The 21,424-nt window shown below is 35.9% G+C and overlaps 2 protein-coding genes across 2 annotated transcripts; one reads left to right on the plus strand and one right to left on the minus strand.

The window, feature by feature from the left end:
• The first annotated feature begins 925 nt into the window (after window positions 1-925).
• On the plus strand, window positions 926-4,829 carry LOC111918222 (uncharacterized). Its single transcript, XM_023913889.3, has 12 exons — window positions 926-1,267; window positions 1,445-1,602; window positions 1,755-1,824; window positions 1,908-1,994; window positions 2,119-2,238; window positions 2,513-2,866; window positions 2,940-3,298; window positions 3,412-3,511; window positions 3,669-3,728; window positions 3,813-3,899; window positions 4,080-4,208; window positions 4,310-4,829. The coding sequence occupies exons 2-12, from the start codon at window positions 1,565-1,567 to the stop codon at window positions 4,610-4,612; spliced, it is 1,707 nt and encodes a 568-aa protein (XP_023769657.1). The 5' UTR covers window positions 926-1,267; window positions 1,445-1,564; the 3' UTR covers window positions 4,613-4,829.
• Window positions 4,830-5,803: 974 nt separating this feature from the next.
• LOC111918221 (mitochondrial import receptor subunit TOM6 homolog) lies at window positions 5,804-6,767 on the minus strand. Its single transcript, XM_023913888.3, has 2 exons — window positions 6,461-6,767; window positions 5,804-5,978 (listed from the first exon to the last, which is right to left on the minus strand). The coding sequence occupies exon 1, from the start codon at window positions 6,656-6,658 to the stop codon at window positions 6,494-6,496; it is 165 nt and encodes a 54-aa protein (XP_023769656.1). The 5' UTR covers window positions 6,659-6,767; the 3' UTR covers window positions 5,804-5,978; window positions 6,461-6,493.
• Between the last annotated feature and the right edge of the window lie 14,657 nt (window positions 6,768-21,424).

Genomic DNA, 21,424 nt, shown 5'->3' on the forward strand with positions numbered 1-21,424 from the left:
ATAAGAATTGCATTGACAATGTTTGAACCTGGTCTCCTAAAGTTAGATGTGTTAGTTTTTTCTTAATACCCGAAGTTTTTGTCTTCAGTTGTTTAATTTTTTGTATTTTCATAATTACTATTTGAAATTAATAACAATAATTTGCATCATTTGTTTTTATCAAAAAATATTACAAAATACGTGTGTTAATTTAGCTTGTGTTTGTTTTTTCTTAAAATATATTTTTAACCTTTTATGTCTGCGGACAACAAATGTTTTAATAATTTTTTTTTTTAAAATGCAGATTAAAAATATCTTTTAAAAGATTGTTTTAGTACAAGAAATATTTGATAGAAAAACAATCATGATGCTCTAATGATATGGTATAAAAGATCATTATTTCCCCCAAAATATCTTAGCCTGTGTAATGCAGCTTATTCTTGCACTAATGTGTTAGATATGAATATGAATAATATTCTTATGTTTTCATTTAGGAACAGGTTGTTTATTTTTATTTGTATAATAACAATTTTCTTTTAGAGTTTTTGTATTATATATCCTTCTGATGATTCAAAGTGTTAATTATTTATCAAAAAGAAACTACTATATATATACTTAAATTACTCTTTGTAATTTAGTAATTTTCATTTTCAACTACAGCAATTTCAAATGTTATTCGTAGGAGATATGAATGTTAAACCATACTATGAGCCTAGATTTTAAAAAGAAAGTTATAACAAATATATTTATTTGTCTACAAGATTTAAGTCTACTCTTTTAATATATATATATATATATATATATATATATATATATATATATATATATATATATATATATATATATATATATATATGTGTGTGTGTGTGTGTGTGTGTGTGAGAGAGAGATTACCAAATTGATGATTGTTTATATTTGTGTGATTACATGTATAGATAAAAGAGCGTGTATGTAGAGAAGTAGTAATATTTAAGCATTGAATTTGCATTTGGAATTTGCTTCTTTTGATGCAAAAGACAAAGGCTAACACTTTGCAAAAGCTACCACACGCAAAAGGTAGAATCACTTTCTAAGAGAGAGCAGTGACTAGTCAAAAGTATCATAAGCTCCCCTCCCCATCTTTTCCTTTCAATCACCAAACACACACCAATTCTGATTGCTTCAGCAAAATATTGTTGGGTTGGGTTGGGTATGAATGAATGATCAGTGAGAATTAGATAAAAACACATTCGATTTTGGGGTTTTATTGATCCGATATTCCGTAACAGAATTTGTAGGACCCGTGAAGGTGAGACATCTTTCTCTGTTTACCAGCATGTACCGTGTTTCTGATTGGCAGAGAGCCAGATAGAATCTTATTGACGTTTGTTCTTGGTGTCGTAATCTTCTGCCATTTGATAATTGTCGCATGATTTTGTTATAATAAGTTTGGCGTTTCTGTTGGAATGCTTGTTAATTTTGTCAGATTATGTGTTCTTCGCTTTGGGCAATGGAGTTTCACTAAGGATTTTTTTTAAAGCTGGGCCAGAGCAACTCGCGTTTTTATCTTCTTACTCCAGTTGCTTTTGAAGCTCGTGAAGTGAAAATGGAATTCATTGCTTCAAGGCACAAGCGCATGAAAAGGTATGCCCCATAACTGTTCGATGATTTTACTCTGAGAAAGTTTTTTAGCTATGATTGCTCTGTTTTAATGGATCTTACGAAAGGGTTCTTGAATCTGTGATTTTATAAGATCAAGTGCTCACATTCACTTTTTCTTTTCTTCACATTGACAGTGATCCAGCTACAGAAAGAATCCATGATGCTAAGAACGTCATTTTCACAGCTCAACCACCTTCAAAAAAGGTGAGAAATTTTCGTCACTTTTAAAGACTTTCAGTCATTACAAAAGTTGACTTGTTAACCATAGCATTGACTTGTTCCAATAGGCTATGGAGCAGGTGAAGATTTGTCAAGAGCCTGTACCAAAGCCTTGTGAAAGCATTGAAGTTAAAAACAACACTCTAAGAGAAGAGGTTTGTTTACCTTTTGGGCTTATAAATGTTCTTCTGCAAAATAAATGAACTTTTACATTGTTGCGAATGAAGTCTTTATCTTAAGCTTATTAACATTAATCTTTTTTTTTTTTTTTTAATGTAGATTGAACAACTCCAGAAGCAACTCCAAGACCAACTTGTAATACGCAGTGAACTAGAGAAGGCAACGACTACTAGTCAATCTTTCTTACAAGATCCCCTTGATGTAGCCTCACTTACAAAGGTTTGTGATCTTTCCCCTTGTGGTAGAAGGGCATTCAAGTCTTTTTACACAAAGAGAGGAGTTACGACCAATTTTTGTCCCATAAAAAAAAAAAGGAGGTCATTTATGCCTTTTGGACAAAACTCTTGACCCACCTTTTTTTTTACAAGAAGTTGCAGTCTTTTTGTCGACATCCAGTCCAACGCATTAAAAAATATTAGGAATTGCAACATAATGTTAAAACATGATTTTAATTAATTACAATCTTTCTCATTTTTTGCTATTCTTTACTCAGTCTTCCAAGGATCTAATCAAAGAAATATCCATACTGGAATTTGAAGTTAAGCATTTGGAGAAGTATCTTTTATCATTATACCGAAAAACTTTCCAAAAAAAGGAACAATCTTTATCAAGATCAAAGGAACAACAACAACAGTTGTCGATTGTCAACTCTACAACTTTTGTAACAGCTAGAGCCTCCTTCGATAATCCACCTAAAGATTTTTGCCCCATTATGGAATCACAGCAACTGGAAGATTCTTATGTTAATCGAAGCCACTCATCACTTTCTTACAGAACTCCACCACTTTACATGGCTGTTAATCATGCTGTGGATTCATACCATTCGTTACCCTTAGGAATGCTGGAGGTAACATTTTAATTGTAACATTTTCTAGTTTTTGGAAATTTCAAGATTTTCTTATTTGTCAACAATCTTTCAGCTTGGTAAAGATGATTATTCAAGTGTTAGTCTTTCTGAGCATCTGGGTGGATGTATTTCCAATAATATCCGTACATCAGCAAACTGGCTTTCAGAGGAAATGATCAGGTGCATCGCAAGCATATATAGTCACATTGCAGATCCACCCTTGATTCATCATCATGACTTCCTTTCATCTCCCATATCATTTCCATCACCACCAAGTGGGTCTTCACCACGAGACCAGTTTAGCATGTGGAGCCCACATTGTGAGGAATCAGTGGAGCTCAGTGGAAATTACTTTACTACCCTTGAAGTTCAAGGTATTTGCAAAAACACCCACAGACCAAGTAGTGTTGAACAGAAGCAACACACCTTCAGGCAAGTATATAAAAAAGTGCTAGTTATTACAAACTAGAGCATATATATAGTAGGAGTTTTTGTGCTTTTTAAAAAATACGAAAATGCCCTTACACCAAATAGCGTTTTTACAGGTCTCTTGTTTCTCAGTTAGAACAGGTGGATCCTAGAAAGCTGAAACATGAAGAGAAGCTAGCTTTCTGGATCAATATACACAATGCACTAGTAATGCATGTAAAGTTTCCTTCTATTTTTTACTCTTTTTGTTGTCCATTAATTATGCTTTGACTTTAAATGTCAAACAAACTAATTTTTTTTTTTTTTGTATTGTTTATAGATAGTGATTTGAGGTGGTTTAATTTGAATTTTTGTTCTCATGATTTGTTTTCAGGTCTTCCTGGTTCATGGAACTCCTCGTACTGCTCTCAAGAGGATATCATTAGTCCAAAAGGTTAAATCAGTCATTTTACATTTTCTACAAATATAACGTACTTTTAAATTGTTGTAACATGATACTTATTTTTGTGTGATACAGGCTGCTTATAATATTGGTGGTCATAACATTAGTGTTGGAGATATACAGAGTACAATACTTGGATGCAGATTGCCTCACCCTGGACAAGTATATTTTCATTAAACTTTTATTAACAATTTACTTTTATTGTAAATAATAAAAAAAATAATCAAGTATGTATGATGTAATAAAAAGAAATGAAAGTAGGATGCAATTATTATTATACACAAATAAACAAAAAGTAGGTTTGCCATTTCTTGCATTTAATTACTTTTTATTTGCTTCTAGTGGTTTCAATCTTTGCTATTTCCAAATCCAAAGTACAAGTCAAGAGATGCACGAAAAGCTTATGCAATGAAACAACCACAACCTCTTGTATACTTTGCACTTTGTTCGGGAAGCCGTTCTGATCCCATGGTAAACAGATTCTACGCTTGGAAATTACCAAAATGCCATTTTACAAAATAAATTAAAGACTTTATCATATTTGATAATATTTACATAATTTTGTGAATTAGGTGCGGATATACACGCCTAAAAGTGTCTTCCAAGAGCTTGAAGTTGCAAAAGAAGAGTACATTCATAATAACTTCAAGATCCAAAAATCCCAAAAGATGTTTCTCCCAAAGCTTGTGGATCTTTATGCAAAAGATTCGGGTTTGTGTCATGCCATTTTAATGGACATGATTGAACATTCGGTGCCTGATTGTTACCAAAAGAGCTTCAAATCGATTAGAAATGCAAAATCTTTGAAGAAAATCGAATGGGTTGCTCATGATTTTGCTTTTAGGTATATACTTTCTCCTGATTTAGCCAAGTGAAGTTCAAAATCTTGAAGGTTTTTGAAGGTTTAAATAGTGGTTATTGAGATTGAGATTGAGGCTCCTATGACCAGTGTTGTTGGATTATGATGATGTATTGTAGTGTGATATGAGTGCCATTCTTTATTACTATTATTATTCTCTTGCATTTTTATGTAAATTTTCGAATAGCAAGAGGTGAGTTTGATGAGATGTATATATATTTTCTCTTATTGTTTCTACTTTTGCAATATCTTTGAATGGAAATTTATTTAAAGAAGTCAAAGAACAAGTTTTGTAACAATTTCAATTTAATAGCACCTTGAGTAAAGGCTTGTTTTTATATTTCATTACGCCATATTGAAGATGGATGGCTAAGGAGTTGTCTTTATTTTTAATGAGTAAAGTAATAATATCTTTATTTATAAGGTTTTTTTTTTCAAAGCCGAACACATCATCTTAATGTATATAAATCTAGACTAAATAAACCGTATTAATGTGCATAAATGATCATTTTATCTTTAAAATTCCAAAAAACAAATTTCACATTCTTAAAAAATAATGACAAATAGGTAAAGGGGTGGGGGCTGCATACATTAAGCTGGGATTTTTGGTTTTAGGGTGTGCTTGGCGTATTAATTAACTTGTTTTTTGAGCTTAATGCGTGAAATTACTAAAATAGTTTTTATAAGCTAATTTCTTAAAAAGCTATCCAATATTGTTTATTAATTAACTCATCAGCTTTTCCTCAAATTTTCCAAATATACCCTTATAGATCTAAAATCTTATTTTGTCATTTTACATTCATCATCTAGCTTTATCAATTAGGCTTTAGCAAACAGCAAACACTATTACTTTATCTGCTATGAATAAAAATTAAGGGGCTATAAAAACAACCATTTTACCCTTCACTTTACAAGGGAACAACATCAAATCATGGAACAAAGACTTTGCCACAAAATTCAAAGCAATGATGATGTAATTAGTGGTGCTTCTCAAGATGAATGGTTGTTTGGCATTGCGGTTAGAAGCTGATTATCATATTATCAAAATTTAGTGTTTCACAGTTCTAGAATTTGATTCTGGATGTTGAGATTTGGTGACACTTGATCACAAAATGATACGCAAAAAAATGATTAGCTGGTCGTTCATTTATGATACTATTTTAAAGGTCTAGTGTTTTGTATCATAGTATATACTTGTTTAAAGCAATTAAATCTTTCAACGACAAGTTTATATAAATGTAGTGCCATAAAGGGATTATATAAAATCTATTCTCCTAGTTTCCTGGATTCAAAAACATAAACATAAGCTCAAGAAATTGAATCAACAGATGAGATTTTGTTTTCAAACCACACTTCTTCCACAAAGCAATATCCCAACATAGCTGCAAAAAAATAAAGATAAAAGATTATCAGATTTTTCTAGATCAAGAAATGAGGGCTTATAGTTAGAAGAAAAAACACCTGCAAAGGATTCCAAAAGCATCATAGATAACTAAGATCTTGTTTCTTTTTTACTTAAAGGAATCAACGAGAATGTGGCTGAATCAAGTAGGCTTATATATTGGTTTGTTTTACTTATTACAGAAAGAAAGACATAATAGAAAAAGCATCAAACATTAATCGAAATATGATCATGGTGCAATTGATTGTTCTAATTGATGGGCTGATGGCATAACAAATGTATTGGTTCTCATGTGTTTACTTAATCTGATCTAAAAGTGATAAATTATATTTTCTATATACCAAAATCACTAACCCTAACTTTTCATAACACCGGATGGATCACAAATTCGAGCAACTTGACATCAATTTAAAATTAACACAAAAAACCAAATAACTTCTAAGGCAATTGTTCAGTGATTACCTCTAAAATCAAGATATCATTGGAAGAACAGAACTAGAAATCAAGAACGAGCTCATCTTTGCTGCCGGAGAAGTAATGAAGAACATAAGGAGCAACACGAATGGCGACAACCCACGACCCGAACATGGCAACGTGCACACGAAGCTGCTTCAGAGCAGCTTCTTTGTCTGGTTTGCGCATGAACATACCGGGAAACATCTTCGATCCGATATGTGTAGCGTTGGTTTTCCTTTTGCGATTGATGAGATTTTAGCGAATCCGAAGAGCAATTCAAAAACCCTAGCCCTCTCGTCTTTGTCGACTCCTACGCTATTTATTTGCAGATCTAAGAACTGAAACTTTTCAGCCCACGTGATGTTTCATAGACATAGGCCCCATACCGGCCCAGTTTAGCATACTATCAAAAAAAAAAAAGAATTTAACACCTAATTTTATTAGAACCAAGAGCTAGAAAGAAAAACAAAATTACGTATAAAAATGCATGTTTTGGAGCCAATCGGCCAATTTGATATGAGACTTATGATTTCAATTAAAATAGCATAAAAGAGTGGCTACCAAAATGGAGACTTGCTTATCGTTATTGTTGATAAAAAGCAAAGTGTTTTTAAAATGCCAAAGAACCCACCATTTCGTGTAAATAATGACTTCGATGACAGTTTTCTTAGAAATATTGACTTGTAAGTCATCCACATCTTGAGCTCCAAGTCACCTCTCAATTGTGTAACGCTCGTAGATTCGGATTAGTCAATTTAAATATAATAAGTGTTAAAAATGAATTTTTGATAGAAGATTATTTAAAATAAATAATCTTAACCAAAATAATATATATATATATATATATATATATATATATATATATATATATATATATATATATATACGAAGAACGCTGAAATTTGACTTATAACGAAAAAGTTATGACCCGTCGAAGTTTTGCGACAAAACCGGCACAGCGTTGCGTATCATAAAGAGTGAATTTTTTATAAACTACTTTTTATCTTTAGAGATCTAAACGAAAGTCTTAATATGCGTTAAACCGAGAACGTACATAAAAATAAAAAGAAGGTCCAAATTTGATTTCGTTTTAGGAAATTATGATTTTTCTAAGATTTAGCGTAACAGCACACAGCCCGGAAATCGAATTTTAGATTGGTCAATTTTTATACAACACAACCTAAACTAGAATTTAATATCTCATTAATAGGAGCTCAACGATTTAAAGACAGCCGAAAACGGAAGTTGGATGAAAAAGTTATGAATTTTTAACGGACTTTAACTGTCTAAGCATGTTAAAATATAACTTTAAAAATAAAGTCAAAATTAGTCGACGAAGTCTAAACGAAAGTTGTAGATCAAGTCGCTACCTACGTGTGGATATAAAAAACGTCAAAACAAAGCTCATATGCGAAAGTTACATATTTTAGAAGATAATTAGTTTTTTGAGTGACTAGCAAGTAACACGTGGCACCATCTCAGCCACAGCTTCCTCCCCACGCCTTGTCATTAGATGGTGACACATGACACCCTAACACGACGTGTTAGGCTCAGTAACACGTCGTGTTGCTTGATTTCCAGCCTATAAATAGAGGCGCAAATCACCTCATTTCCATACACCTTCTCTCAACCTCTCTCCCAAACCTCCCCAAAGCCTCAAGGCTTTTCTCTAGTCCTTCTTAGGAGTTAGAGGTGAGTCCTGGAGCGCCAGAAGGCTTCGAGAAGAAGAGCTTTTGGCTCATAAGGTCTGCCCGCGTAGAGCCTGGTTCTTCGCTAAACTCTTTTGTAAATGAGCTATGTTTACCCTACTTTAAGTATAACTTATGTTTAAGTTCATTATCGTTATTATGAACCTATAAACAAGATTTATCAGTGATTCAAAGTCGTTACACTGATTGATCTGCTTATGGTATAGGTAGGGGTGCAAACGAGCCGAGTAAAGCCCGAGCCTGGTCGGGCTCGGCTCGGGCTCGTTTAAGTTATATGAGGCTCGAGCTCGAGCTCGGCTCGATTCAAGCTTTCTTTTACTAAGCTCGGCTCGAGCTCGTAAAGAATTATAAAATCTCGGCTCGGGCTCGGGTTCGACTCGTTTTTCATTTGATGTGCCTAAATAAGCTTAAGCTCGGTTCAAGCTCGTTAAGAAGCTCGTTTACTAAAACCCGAAATCCATACTTTCCCAAATATATTTTTATTTTATATATAAAAATAATAATAAATTATATTATATAAAGGCTCGTTTAGGCTCACGAGCCTAATCGAGGTTAGTGACATAGGCTCGAGCTCGAGCTCGTTTAATAAACGAGCTTAATATTAAGCTCGAGCTTGGCTCGGGCTCGTTTAAAACCGGTTTCGAGTCGAGCTTTTAATGAGCCGATCCCGAGTAGCTCACGAGTAGCTTGGCTCGTTTGCACCTCTAGGTATAGGTGTCTAAAATGGTCATGTTGGGTTTGGTTGTTGGATTCAGAAAAGTTATATGTTGAAATGGTCATGTCCTCCAACTGTCATGCCTGGTTGATCCTTACTTAATAGATCATGAAAGTATAATTTTAGTTAATGATGAATCTAGAATAATAATTAGTCGCAATAAATATTAAACTAAAATCTAGTAATAGTGATATTAGGTTTCATCGAAGGAAAAGACGGTTGTTAGAAGCGAAGCGCTGTCCAAATTCCGAGTCATCACTTTAACAAGTGAGTGCATAGTCCATTTCATGAACATGATTTTAATACAAGTATTAATGTAACGCCCCAATTCGCATGTATTGCTTAAATAAGATTTATTGGGTTAAGCTCTATTCAACGAGTTGGTTGACCTACTCGTCGAGTAGCAGCGGGATGGGATCGCATGTTAAGTGGCCTACACGACGAGTCCATATTGGGACTCGGCGAGTAGGAGCTGGCAGAGGAAACACTAAATTCCGGGGTTTGCACCCTTATTTAAAGGGACCTCATCCTCCCTTGGATCTCTTTACAGATCTAGAGAGTCCTTATACGTGTGTGTGAGTGCCGTTGTGTGGTGTTTGAAGCTTAGAAAGAGAATCTTGGAGGAAGAAAGCTAGGAAGTGCAAAGGAATTGAAGCAAGGAAGGCGTGGCAAGTAGGATTTACCTCAGCTAGCATCCTTTGTAGGTATCAAAGTGCCATCCTTATTTCCCTTTTCCCTTTTGTTGAGTTTCTAGGGCTTTTTATGAATTTTCAAGTTGGTATGATGAGCTATGGGCCATATCTGAAGTTGTAACTTCAGATCTGGACCATCCTTGGATTTTAGAAGCATAAAGTCATAGTTTTGGTTGTGATTAAGGCCCCTCTTGAGCATGAAGTTCCATTAAGAACTTAAAATAGGCATTTAGAGCCTTTATAGCCATGCATGCACGTAAAGTTTGCAACTTTACGTGATAAGCATGCCCTAGAAGCTTGGATCTATGAGTTGGAGTCGTTGCATGGCTCAAAACAAGTCTGTATGGAAAAAAGACTAAATGGACTCGGCGAGTCGCAAGGTTGACTCAACGAGTCACATGAAGATGGCCATGAACTCGACGAGTTGGATGAACAACCCGGCGAGTCTGATGAAGATCGTTATAAGACTCGACGAGTGGAAGAACAACTCGGCGAGTCGGATGAGTTTTCTCTTGGATATGTATGAGTGTGTATCCGTCGAGTTGCAAGGACGGAACTCGACGGGTGGCCTTAAAGTTTGATCGAGAATCAAAGGAACTCAACGAGTCACTTCGATGACTCGGCGAGTTGGAATGTACTTCAGGGAACTTGGCGAGTAGCCAAGGGTACTTGGCGAGTTAAGGTCAACATGGACTGTTGCCCTTGACTGAGGACTTTGACTTAGACCAGGGGTTGACTAGTGGGTTATGTAGTACCTTATAAGGTTAAGGACTTATGAGTATGATGTAATATGATGATAGGTGGTGGAACTGTTGGAATAATGTCTAAGGCTGCAACTATATTAGGCAAGTATTTGACCCGGTTGTGCATGGTCCTTTTGGGTTGCCTTCACCATAGCAACTTGAAAGGATGATTTATTATGAGAGAAGAAATATTATTAATATATTATGAGAATAATATAAGTAATAATAATATTATTATTTGATTAATATAAGTCATAAATTAATTAGGAATTAATTTGGTGACTTAAAGACATTAATTGAATAAATGGGTATAAACTGTCAATTGTATGATAGTTGTACTTTGGGCTATAAATCCCTTATGGATAATGGTGGACGATTTCTAGGGCTTTGGATAGGCTTAGATTTCATCCAAGGCTTATCAATTAGGGTATTGGATTGCTTAGGGCCTAAGTTATCCAATTAGGATTTAAGGGTGAAACCCTAGGAGCTTTACAAGTATAAATAGACCCCAAGGGTGAAGGGAAATTGGACTTGTGCTTTAGAAAGAAACCCTGACCGATTTTGATCCCCTCTCCTCTCTCTCAAATCATCCTCTTGCTATTTGGTGTTCGTAAGCCATTAGAGGAGTGACAATTGTGACTCTAAAGCTCCAAGGACAAGAAGATCAAGCAAGTGATTCAAGGTAAACTTCTAATTCTGATTTCATATTGTTATTATAGTCTATTATCCATTAGAAGTCTTGGATTGAATGCATGTTTAATTAGAGAAACCTAGATCCAAGCATTAGGGTTTGCATGCGCACATAGGAATGTTCATATGGCTAAAACCCATCAGTGGTATCAGAGACTAGATTGGTTTCTATTGAATTGATGCATTGTTTGCTTGTTTGATGCTTGTTAAATTCGAATTTTATTTTTCTGTCTGATGGACTCGGCGAGTCCCATAGTGGACTCGGCGAGTAGGCTTGACTCGGCAAGTCCATTGGGGTACTCGGCGAGTCCAAGCGTCAGAAAGAGCAAATGTCGGGATTTCTTGCTGTTTATCCTTGAGATACTTGCCTTTATCATATTAGATCAATATAAATCTGATTTTATGATATATATGAGTATATTCTTGATCTAATTGAAGATATTTATCAATTAATAAAATATTTATTTCCTTATGTGATAATTGGTTAATTATTTTAATTAATTTGGTGAATTGTTTTGCAAGAAATTATTAAATAAATCAAATATGGATAATTATGTGATTAAATGTTAATTTAGATTATTTGTTATTTGATCCCCTATGTTTTGAAAAGGTTTAAAACTTGCCCTCAAGTTTTGAAATTTATGTTTTGTGATTAAAAGTTTAATTTAGACAATTTAAATTTCAAACCCTAGAATTTTACAAGTTTAAAATTCAACCCTATATTAATATAACATTACAAGATATATATATATATATATATATATATATATATATATATATATATATATATATATGTATGTATAATTAAAATGCTAGTCTTACCGTTAGTAGGCCTCATTCACGAAGCCAGTCTATAAGGTGGGTATAAGGTTGCTGCCTATAAAATGGCGCTTAATGGGTGTACACTCACACCCACCGCTTGCTTGATCAGTGGAGGGTCGTTAGCCGAACGGGTAGGATAGGGCAACCTCATCTCTTCATTAAAAGTATAATATGAAATACAAAGTAACTACATGTTTTTCAAAAATTTCCCAATCCTAGTTACTTTAGGAAAAGTGAATTGATGCAATCCCATGAAATTACACTTTGCACCCTTGCTAAGAAGTCAGTGGAGCGTGTGTGGTTTACCGTCACATTAATTGGTTCTAAGCAAAAGTGGCAAAGGGTGATTCATTGTTTATCATAGTTCGATGGAGCGTGTGTGGTTTACCGGCACATCAAATAGGTGATCGTTACAATGAAGGCACCATGTGAATTTGCATGGTAATTCACACCCGCTTTGTGATCCTCGGTATCCCAGTCACAAATAAGAGGGGCATATCGAGATTTAAACATGCCATTGAATAGTTTCAATGAATCTCATCCGAACCTAGGAATTCTCAATACATTTAGGACTTAAAGTTATGTTTATATGGTGGAGAATTAGTGAATCATCATTCACTTACCTTCATATTATTTGCATGTTAGATTACGACATCCCTTTTCTAATATGTAAATATTGTTGTTGGATCCTAGCCCTAATTTTTCTTATTGGGTGATAATTAGGGATTCTTAATCTAATCTATCTTTGTCCTTTTTATTTGTAGATGTCGAACGCAAACAACGCTGCTGCTAGTTCTTTCACATTGATGAGCCTTTGTCAAAAGGTCACCTTCGATGGGACGAACTTTAGCGAATGGATAAGATACATCCGCACCATTGCTCGCTATGAGGATAAGGAGTATGTCCTCGATGAGAAGCTCGAAAAAATCAACCCTGAAATCGCTACTCCGGCTGAAATGACCGCTTTTGAAACTCACGAGCGAGATGCAACGAAGGTACATTGCATCATGATAGCCACCATGAACTCCGAATTCCAAAAGTCCTATGAGGACATGTACCCGTACGAGATGCATCGAGACTTATTGGAGAGATACCACCAAAATGCGAGACAAGAGCGTTATGAGATTTTCACTAACATGATTTCCGCTAAGATGGGTCATGGAGAGTCTCTTACCGTGCACCTGCAAAAGATGCAAAGGTATGTCGACCGTCTTCGCAAGTTGAATGTTGACTTTGGGGAAGACTTGGCGATCGACATGGTGCTTCACTCTTTTCCTCCGTGTTACAATCAATTTAGGATGACCTACCACATGAACAAAGAAGTGGTCACCTTAAGTAAGCTCCAAGGTCTCCTTAGGGTTGCTGAAAGCAACCTCAAGGACAAGTCTGCTGCACCAACTCCCAATCCACCCGCTACTCCTGTTTTGGCCATTGGGCAAGGAAGAGGAAAGAAGAGGAAGGATTCGTCTAAGAACCATCGCAAGGTTAAGTCCCGAGATGGTGCCTCTTCTAGTGGGACCAAAGTTGATCTTGCTAAACCCTGTCCTAACCCAAAGGAGGCAGAGTGCCACCACTGCCATAAAATAGGACATTGGAAGAGAAGCTGCCCAGAATACCTGCAAGCTATCAAGGAAGGAAAGATCAAGCCATCTTTTGTAGGTATTTACACAATTAAATCTAATAATTCATCTCATGCTATTTCTTGGGTCCTTGATACCGATTGTGGTTACCACATTTGTTCTGATTTGCAGGGACTAAAAAGAAATAGGGATGTGGAGCATGGAAGAATAAATCTAATCATGGGGAACTGAAGATCGTCGCTTGTGACCAAGATTGGAGTGTATTCTTTAGTGCTTAGGAATGGTTTATGTTTATATTTGAACAATTGTTGCTATTCGCCAGAAATGGCAAGAAACATCATTTCATTTCATGGTTTGTTTAGACAAGGTTTTAGATTTTCTTTTAATAATGAGAATGGTTATATTCTTGCTTATCTAAATGGTGTCTTATATTTTGAAGCAATATCGTGTAATGGAATTTATGAAACTGTTATGATTGTAGATAACTTAGGAAATGATGTTTTATGCATGGATTCTTCGCATGGTATGGATAGATCATCCTTGTGGCATTGTCGTCTTGGACATGTCAACAAGAAGCGCATAGCCCAACTCCAAAAGGATGGAGTGTTGGAGTCATTCAACCTTAGGGAAGATGACACATGCGAGTCTTGTTTGCTTGGAAAGATGACTAAGTCACCCTTCACTAGTACGTGTGAAAGGGGTGAGGGTCTGTTGGACCTCATACATACCGATGTATGTGGACCATTTAGATCAACCACGAAGGATGGAAACCGCTTCTATGCAGGGGCGAAACACAAACACTAAAGTCGGAGGGGCCGAAACTAAACTTCAAAATAGAATAATATAAACTAGTTTAATAAATTCTTTGGATTATAAAATATCAAAAAAAATTCTTATACATTATGTTTATTAGTCCTTTTTCTAACAATTACGAACTAGATATTTGAATCTAAACTATCAACCAACTAACAACTATTTTAATGAATCTATAATAATATATTAGCATTATCTTTTAGAAAAAATACCTTGATGATAAAGATTTTTCTCAAAACGGTTTTCTAATAAACTATTTCTTTATTTCTCCTCAAATCTAACTTACACAATTAAATAGTAAAACAATATACTGATACAAAAATAAAAATGAACAAGACTAATGGTTTATACATTTGTTAATAAAGATACCTCACTATCTTATATGTTTTGATAAAATTAGTAACAAATATATATATATATATATATATATATATAATTATATACTATCACACATCTATTCCAAAAGGCTAATAAAGGATATAGTGATTCTGAGCTACATGTAGTATACCTAAGGTAGTCTATAGTTCCTAGTGTTTGATAGAAAAGACAACTCTTATAGAGACACACAAACACATGCAATGTATTGTAGTCTTTGACTCCTTTTAATAACACTATACCATAAAAAAACTTAAGCAACCACCGAGAGTGGAATAAGATACAACGAACAAGTCTAGAGTTACAAGTAAGTGGAGCGGTAAAAGTGAATCTTCGTCGACGCAGAGGCTGAGAACCCAACTAGTGATAGCATTCAACGACTAATGAAGGTTGGGTTCACAGTGATACCAACACCAGAGATGAAATCAACAAAGATGGAGAATGGTGGCACATTCAGTCATATTTGTGTAGACATTTTAGTTTTTTCTTTCTTTCATAGTTATTATCAAATAGTTTGACATTTTACATTTTACTTTTGGTGGATCGTGATTACTTGAAATTAGGACTTCTAGATATTCACAAAACTTCTAGTTTTTTATTTTGTGGTGTTCAGTTCCTTTCCAGAGTCTCCAAGGCTTCGTTTTTGTTTAATATCCAAGATATAACTTTTATATATATATATATATATATATATATATATATATATATATATATATATATATATATATATATATAGGCTGAAAAGCGAGGGGGCCATGGCCCCCTCTGGCCCCTACAAGGATCCGCCCCTGCTTCTATGTGACTTTTACCGATGACTATAGTAGATATGGGTATATCTACTTAATCAAGCAAAAGTCAGAAACGTTTGAAAAGTTCAATGAGTTCAAGAATGAAGTGGATAATCAATTGGCCTGGGCAGGAAAATCAAGATGCTTCGATCCGATCGAGGAGGAGAGTACCTAAGTCTTAAATTCCACGACTATCTCAAGGAGTGTGGAATAGTTTCACAATTGACGCCACCTAGGACACCGCAGTTGAATGGTGTGGCAGAAAGGTGTAATCGAACCTTGTTGGACATGGTTCACTCTATGATGAGTCGTGCTTCGCTACCTATCTCTTTTTTGGGGTATGCCTTAGAGACTGCCGCCCATATCCTTAACCGAGTCCCTACTAAGAAGGTTGCCAAAACACCTCACGAGATGTGGACAGGGAAAGCTCCCTCGTTAGCACATATCAAGGTTTGGGGTTGCGAGGCTTTCGTAAGACGAGATACTTACGACAAGCTCGAACCTCGTAGTGAGCGATGTATTTTCATCGGCTACCCGCAGAAATCCTTTGGATATCTCTTCTATAGACCGAAGGACAATGTTGTCTTCGTTGCGAGGAGAGGAGTTTTCCGAGAGCGAGAACTCATAAGCCAAGGAGACAGTGGGAGGCAAATCGAGCTTGAAGAGATTCAAGAGTCGATAGATGAAGGAACCTCTACCGCTGGCACTCAACCCGAGGAGGAAACTCCGGTTGAACCGATTGACGAGTCATTACCTCTTAGATGTTCCGAAAGAGTTAGAGTTCAACCCCAGTTTTATGGTTTTCATATTACTACTGAAGGGGATACGTATATTAGTGATGGTACACTAATAAACCTTGATGAACCTAATAGCTATAAGGAAGCCATGGCAGGCCCGGAGTCTGCAAAATGGAAAGAGGAAATAGGCAACGAGATCCAGTCCATGTATGACAACCAAGTTTGGAATTTGGTTGATAATGTGCCCGGATGTAAGACCGTTGGGTGCAAATGGATCTTCAAGAAGAAGACCGACGTGGATGGAAACGTACACACATATAAGGCGCGATTGGTTGCGAAGGGCTTTACTCAAACTCCCGGAGTTGACTATGATGAGACCTTCTCACCAGTTGCGAAGATAAAGTCTATTAGAGTGATGCTAGCTATTGCCGCATTTCATGATTATGAGATTTGGCAAATGGATGTCAAAACCACCTTCCTTAATGGAAAGTTGGTTGAGGATGTTTACATGGCTCAGCCAGAGGGTTTTGTCGATCCGAAGCATCCAAATAGAGTGTGTAAGCTTGAGAAGTCCATTTATGGACTTAAGCAAGCGTCTCGCAGATGAAATCTTTGCTTCGATGAGAAAGTCAAAGAGTTTGGATTTGTACGAAGCGAAGATGAATCATGTGTATATGTCAAAGCCAGTGGGAGTATAGTAAGCTTCCTCGTTCTGTATGTCGATGACATACTACTCATAGGAAACGACGTCCCAACTCTGCAGGAGGTTAAGTCCTGGCTTGGGAAGTGCTTCGCTATGAAGGACCTCGGAGAGGCTTCCTATATTTTGGGAATAAGGATATTGAGAGAACGAAGTAAGAGACTAATAGGACTTAGTCAGAACACTTACTTGGATAAAGTACTGAAACGTTTTAGTATGGAAAACTCGAAGAAGGGAGAATTACCGATACAAAGTAATGCCAAGTTGAGTACGACTCAAAGTCCGAGTACCGAAGCTGAAATAGCATAAATGAGCCGAGTTCCATACGCTTCCGCAGTTGGCTCAATCATGTATGTTATGACTTGTACTCGCCCTGATGTAGCCTTTGCTTTGAGCATGGTTAGTAGATATCAAGGGAATCCTGGCAGAGCCCATTGGATTGCGGTCAAGAATATCCTTAAGTACCTTCGGAGGACGAAGGAATGGTTCTTAGTCCTCGAAGGGAGTGATGACTTGAAGGTGCGAGGGTATAGTGACGCCAGCTTTCAGACCGACAGGGACAACTACCGTTCGCAGTCGGGCTAGGTCTTTACCCTGAATGGAGGAGCAGTAACTTGGAAAAGTTCCAAGCAGGAAACCCTAGCTGATCCAACGTGCGAATCAGAGTACATTGCAACAAGCGAAGCGTCGAAGGAGGCAATATGGTTGAAGAACTTCATCGATGATCTTGGAGTTGTACCTGCCATAAAGGAGCCCATGGAGATTTTCAGTGATAATGAAGGAGCGGTTGCCTTGACCAAGGAACCGAGGGATCATGGTAGATCACGACATATCGACAGAAAATATCACTTTATTAGACATCGTGTAGAAGAAGGACAACTCGTAGTGAAGAGGATATCATCAGAAGATAACCCAGCAGATCCGCTTACGAAGGGACTGAGTAGGGTTAAGCACTTGCAGCATGCTAGGGGTATTGGGCTGAAGGATGATATTAGTATAGATTAGATAGTAGTATTGGAAACGTGTAATAGATAAATGTAATTAACGTTTGATGATTAAATAAAAGAGTATTATTTATGAGTAATGTTACTGTCTTATGTTAATTGTATAACTATTGTTTCACTTTGCATGTTTTGACTTCTAGAATAATTGAGCTTATTAAGAATAATCGAATTATTCAAATTGTCCACAATCGTTCATATATTGGAAGTAGGTATGAATGAAGATTGTCATGAATTGGTGTGTAGATTGTCTAAATGGTATTAGACATAGCAAAAGTTTGCTGCAACGTTCATGAGTGCTTATGAACTAGTTTTGAGCATTGGAACAAACCCGCGCTTGCTGGAATCACCTTATGGAATGTGATAAAAGGGTGATCGCAAGACGATAATATCATATAGTCTTAAAACCAAGATATATGGTTTGTTATTTGTTAATTGGTTGTACATTGATAATGCGAAACCGCATCAGTAACTTGATGTTATAAAACGCATTGTTGTATATAGTTGATTAATGAATAAGTAAATGCATATAAGTCGAAGTTTATCTGTTACTTTTATCATAAGAGGGTAAAAGCGATATCTCGGCCGCTCGATGATTTGATTTAACTTATGTGTCGGGCCCGGTCAGAAATGAATTGATGTGTTCAATTAAGTTCTATGTCAAATAAATCGGAGATCGAGAAACCAAATGCTAGACAGATTGTTCCATAGAATTATCAGCATGATATCCGAACAGAGGACTGTACGATCCCTTATCTAAAGGACAAGATTGATTAGATCAGAGTTTTACAGCGTCTTTGAGAGCTACGATTGCTAATCGGATTATACTTGTATATATTTACTAGACTTATCCAAGTGGGAGACTGTTGGAATAGTGTCTAAGGCTGCAACTATATTAGGCAAGTATTTGACCCGGTTGTGCATGGTCCTTTTGGGTTGCCTTCACCATAGCAACTTGACAGGATGATTTATTATGAGAGAAGAAATATTATTAATATATTATGAGAATAATATAAGGAATAATATTATTATTATTTGATTAATATAAGTCATAAATTAATTAGGAATTAATTTGGTGACTTAAAGAGATTAATTGAATAAAGGGGTATAAATTGTCAATTGTATGATAGTTGTACTTTGGGCTATAAATCCCTTATGGATAATGGTGGACGATTTCTAGGGCTTTGGATAGGCTTAGATTTCGTCCAAGGCTTATCAATTAGGGTATTGGATTGCTTAGGGCCTAAGTTATCCAATTAGGGTTTAAGGGTGAAATCCTAGGAGCCTTACAAATATAAATAGACCCCAAGGGTGAAGGGAAATTGGACTTGTGCTTTAGAAAGAAACCCTGGCCGATTTTGATCCCCTCTCCTCTCTCTCAAATCATCCTCTTGCTAGTTGGTGTTTGTAAGCCATTAGAGGAGTGACAATTGTGACTCTAAAGCTCCAAGGACAAGAAGATCAAGCAAGTGATTCAAGGTAAACTTCTAATTCTGATTTCATATTGTTATTATAGTCTATTATCCATTAGAAGTCTTGGATTGAATGCATGTTTAATTAGAGAAACCTAGATCCAAGAATTAGGGTTTGCATGTGCACATAGGAATGTTCATATGGCTAAAACCCATCAGGAACTTGTGTCAAGTGATCCGAGAGCTGGAGTTTACCTTTCGTGTTGACATCTGCGAGGTGAGTTATCCTCACTATATTGATAGGGTCTACGGCACCAAGGCCGGACCTTTAGTTGTTATTGTTATGGTATGCTACATGTGGTTATGATCTGTTAGATCGGAATCAGGGTAGACAGTATGTTATGCTCTTATGATCCGTAAGGATTGGTATGTTAGTGGCCTGCTAGGTCGGTACTCTAGTTACAGGAGAATTCTATGATTGATGATCAGTGTGATAGATATGTTTGAGGTTTGTATATGCTCGTATATGATAGTATGTGCTCATGGTTATTTGCTTGTGGTTGGGTTGAGGCGGTCATGCTTTGTGTCGAAGGCCAATATACCCTATGAGCAGTCCGGGGGGACTGTAGGCCCACGTAGCGGACCAGTCATGCCGAAGGCTTGGGATAGATTTAGACAGACTGTAGGCCCAGTAGGGCGGACCAGTCAGGCCGATGGCCCAGTATGCATGTTGATTGATTGATTATTACTGATATGGTATTGTCAGTGTGGTATTGGTATTTTGGGGATAGCTCACTAAGCCCTCGGGCTTACAGTTTTCAGTTTATTGTTTCAGGTACTTCATGAGATCATGGAAAGGCGAATGCGTGACCGTACCGCTCCTCATCCTTATGTTATGATTTTGGGACACTCTGATGGATTTGGATTTGAAAACATTTTTGTAAACAAACTTTGTTTGATTTTATTTATGATTGAAAAAGTTTAAATTTGACGTAAAATTTATGGATGTTACAATTAATTAAGGTATTAAATATATGTTTATGTGTGAAATATTTGATATTTCCTGAAATACGTGTTAAGAGCATATCTAATAATATATGATGATTTAGGATACAGAGTAAATCTAAATTAATTAAGAGGAATATCGGGTAGTATCTTCTTACGAGTAAGAGTGAGATATACACGGAGGGTAGAACTTTAAAATTTGTTATTAATCCGAGAGCATGGATTAGACATAGTCATTCGTCCTTAGTCCGAGAGTATGGAGAAGGCATGATCATTTATCATTAATCCGAAAGCATGGATTAGACTTAGTCATTCCAAGAGTATGGAGTGGGCATAGTCATTTCTCATTGATCTGAGAGCATGGATTAGATATACCTGATTCGGGAGTATGGATTAGGTAAATTTGTTAATTTTAGATCCGAGAGTATGGATCATGTCGTTGTGAGGATCGACGGGGTAGGGTAAAATTGCTCATATGAGGTGAAATTGTATATATTGCGAGTTCTAATATATATATATATATATATATATATATATATATATATATATATATATCATTGTGGGATTGAAATCCCTATGTACTCACCAGGTTTCCCAACCTGGCCCACTTAGTTTATTTGTATTATAGGTGTCGATACGAAGTTACACTACACTAAGAGATTAACGGAGATGTAAACCATTAGTGTAAATGAATGTAAGATTTGATTATGCTTATGTTTATGTATTGACGATGACGTCCCAATGTTTTAATATAAAACACATTTATTCGGAAATGCTTTGATAATATCTTTATCATGTTTACTGGGAACAAATTATTATTCTTTAAAATGGATACTCTGATTTTTAAATAAGCATAAATAAATTTTTTTAAATGACTGTGAATTTGGGGATGTCACAGTTGGTATCAGAGCATTAGTTTAAGCGAACAAGTAATTTTATAAAATTTCTAGACTTAAACCTAGAATGCTAAGCGATGATTGTGAGATGAGTGTCTGCTATATGCCTAAATAGACACGGGCACTAGCTTATTTAGGGGAGATGCCTAAATTTCTTTTATGTGCTAAATGATTTATGTTATAATATCCCTTATATGCTTTATGATGTTATCGTTTGATCGGATCTATGGTCTGTTGCTGATCTGGAAACTTTATGTGTTCAGATTTCTAAACATTTAATTATGGTATTAAA

This window comes from Lactuca sativa, chromosome 9, assembly GCF_002870075.4.
Source record: "Lactuca sativa cultivar Salinas chromosome 9, Lsat_Salinas_v11, whole genome shotgun sequence".
Taxonomy (NCBI): Eukaryota; Viridiplantae; Streptophyta; class Magnoliopsida; order Asterales; family Asteraceae; genus Lactuca; species Lactuca sativa.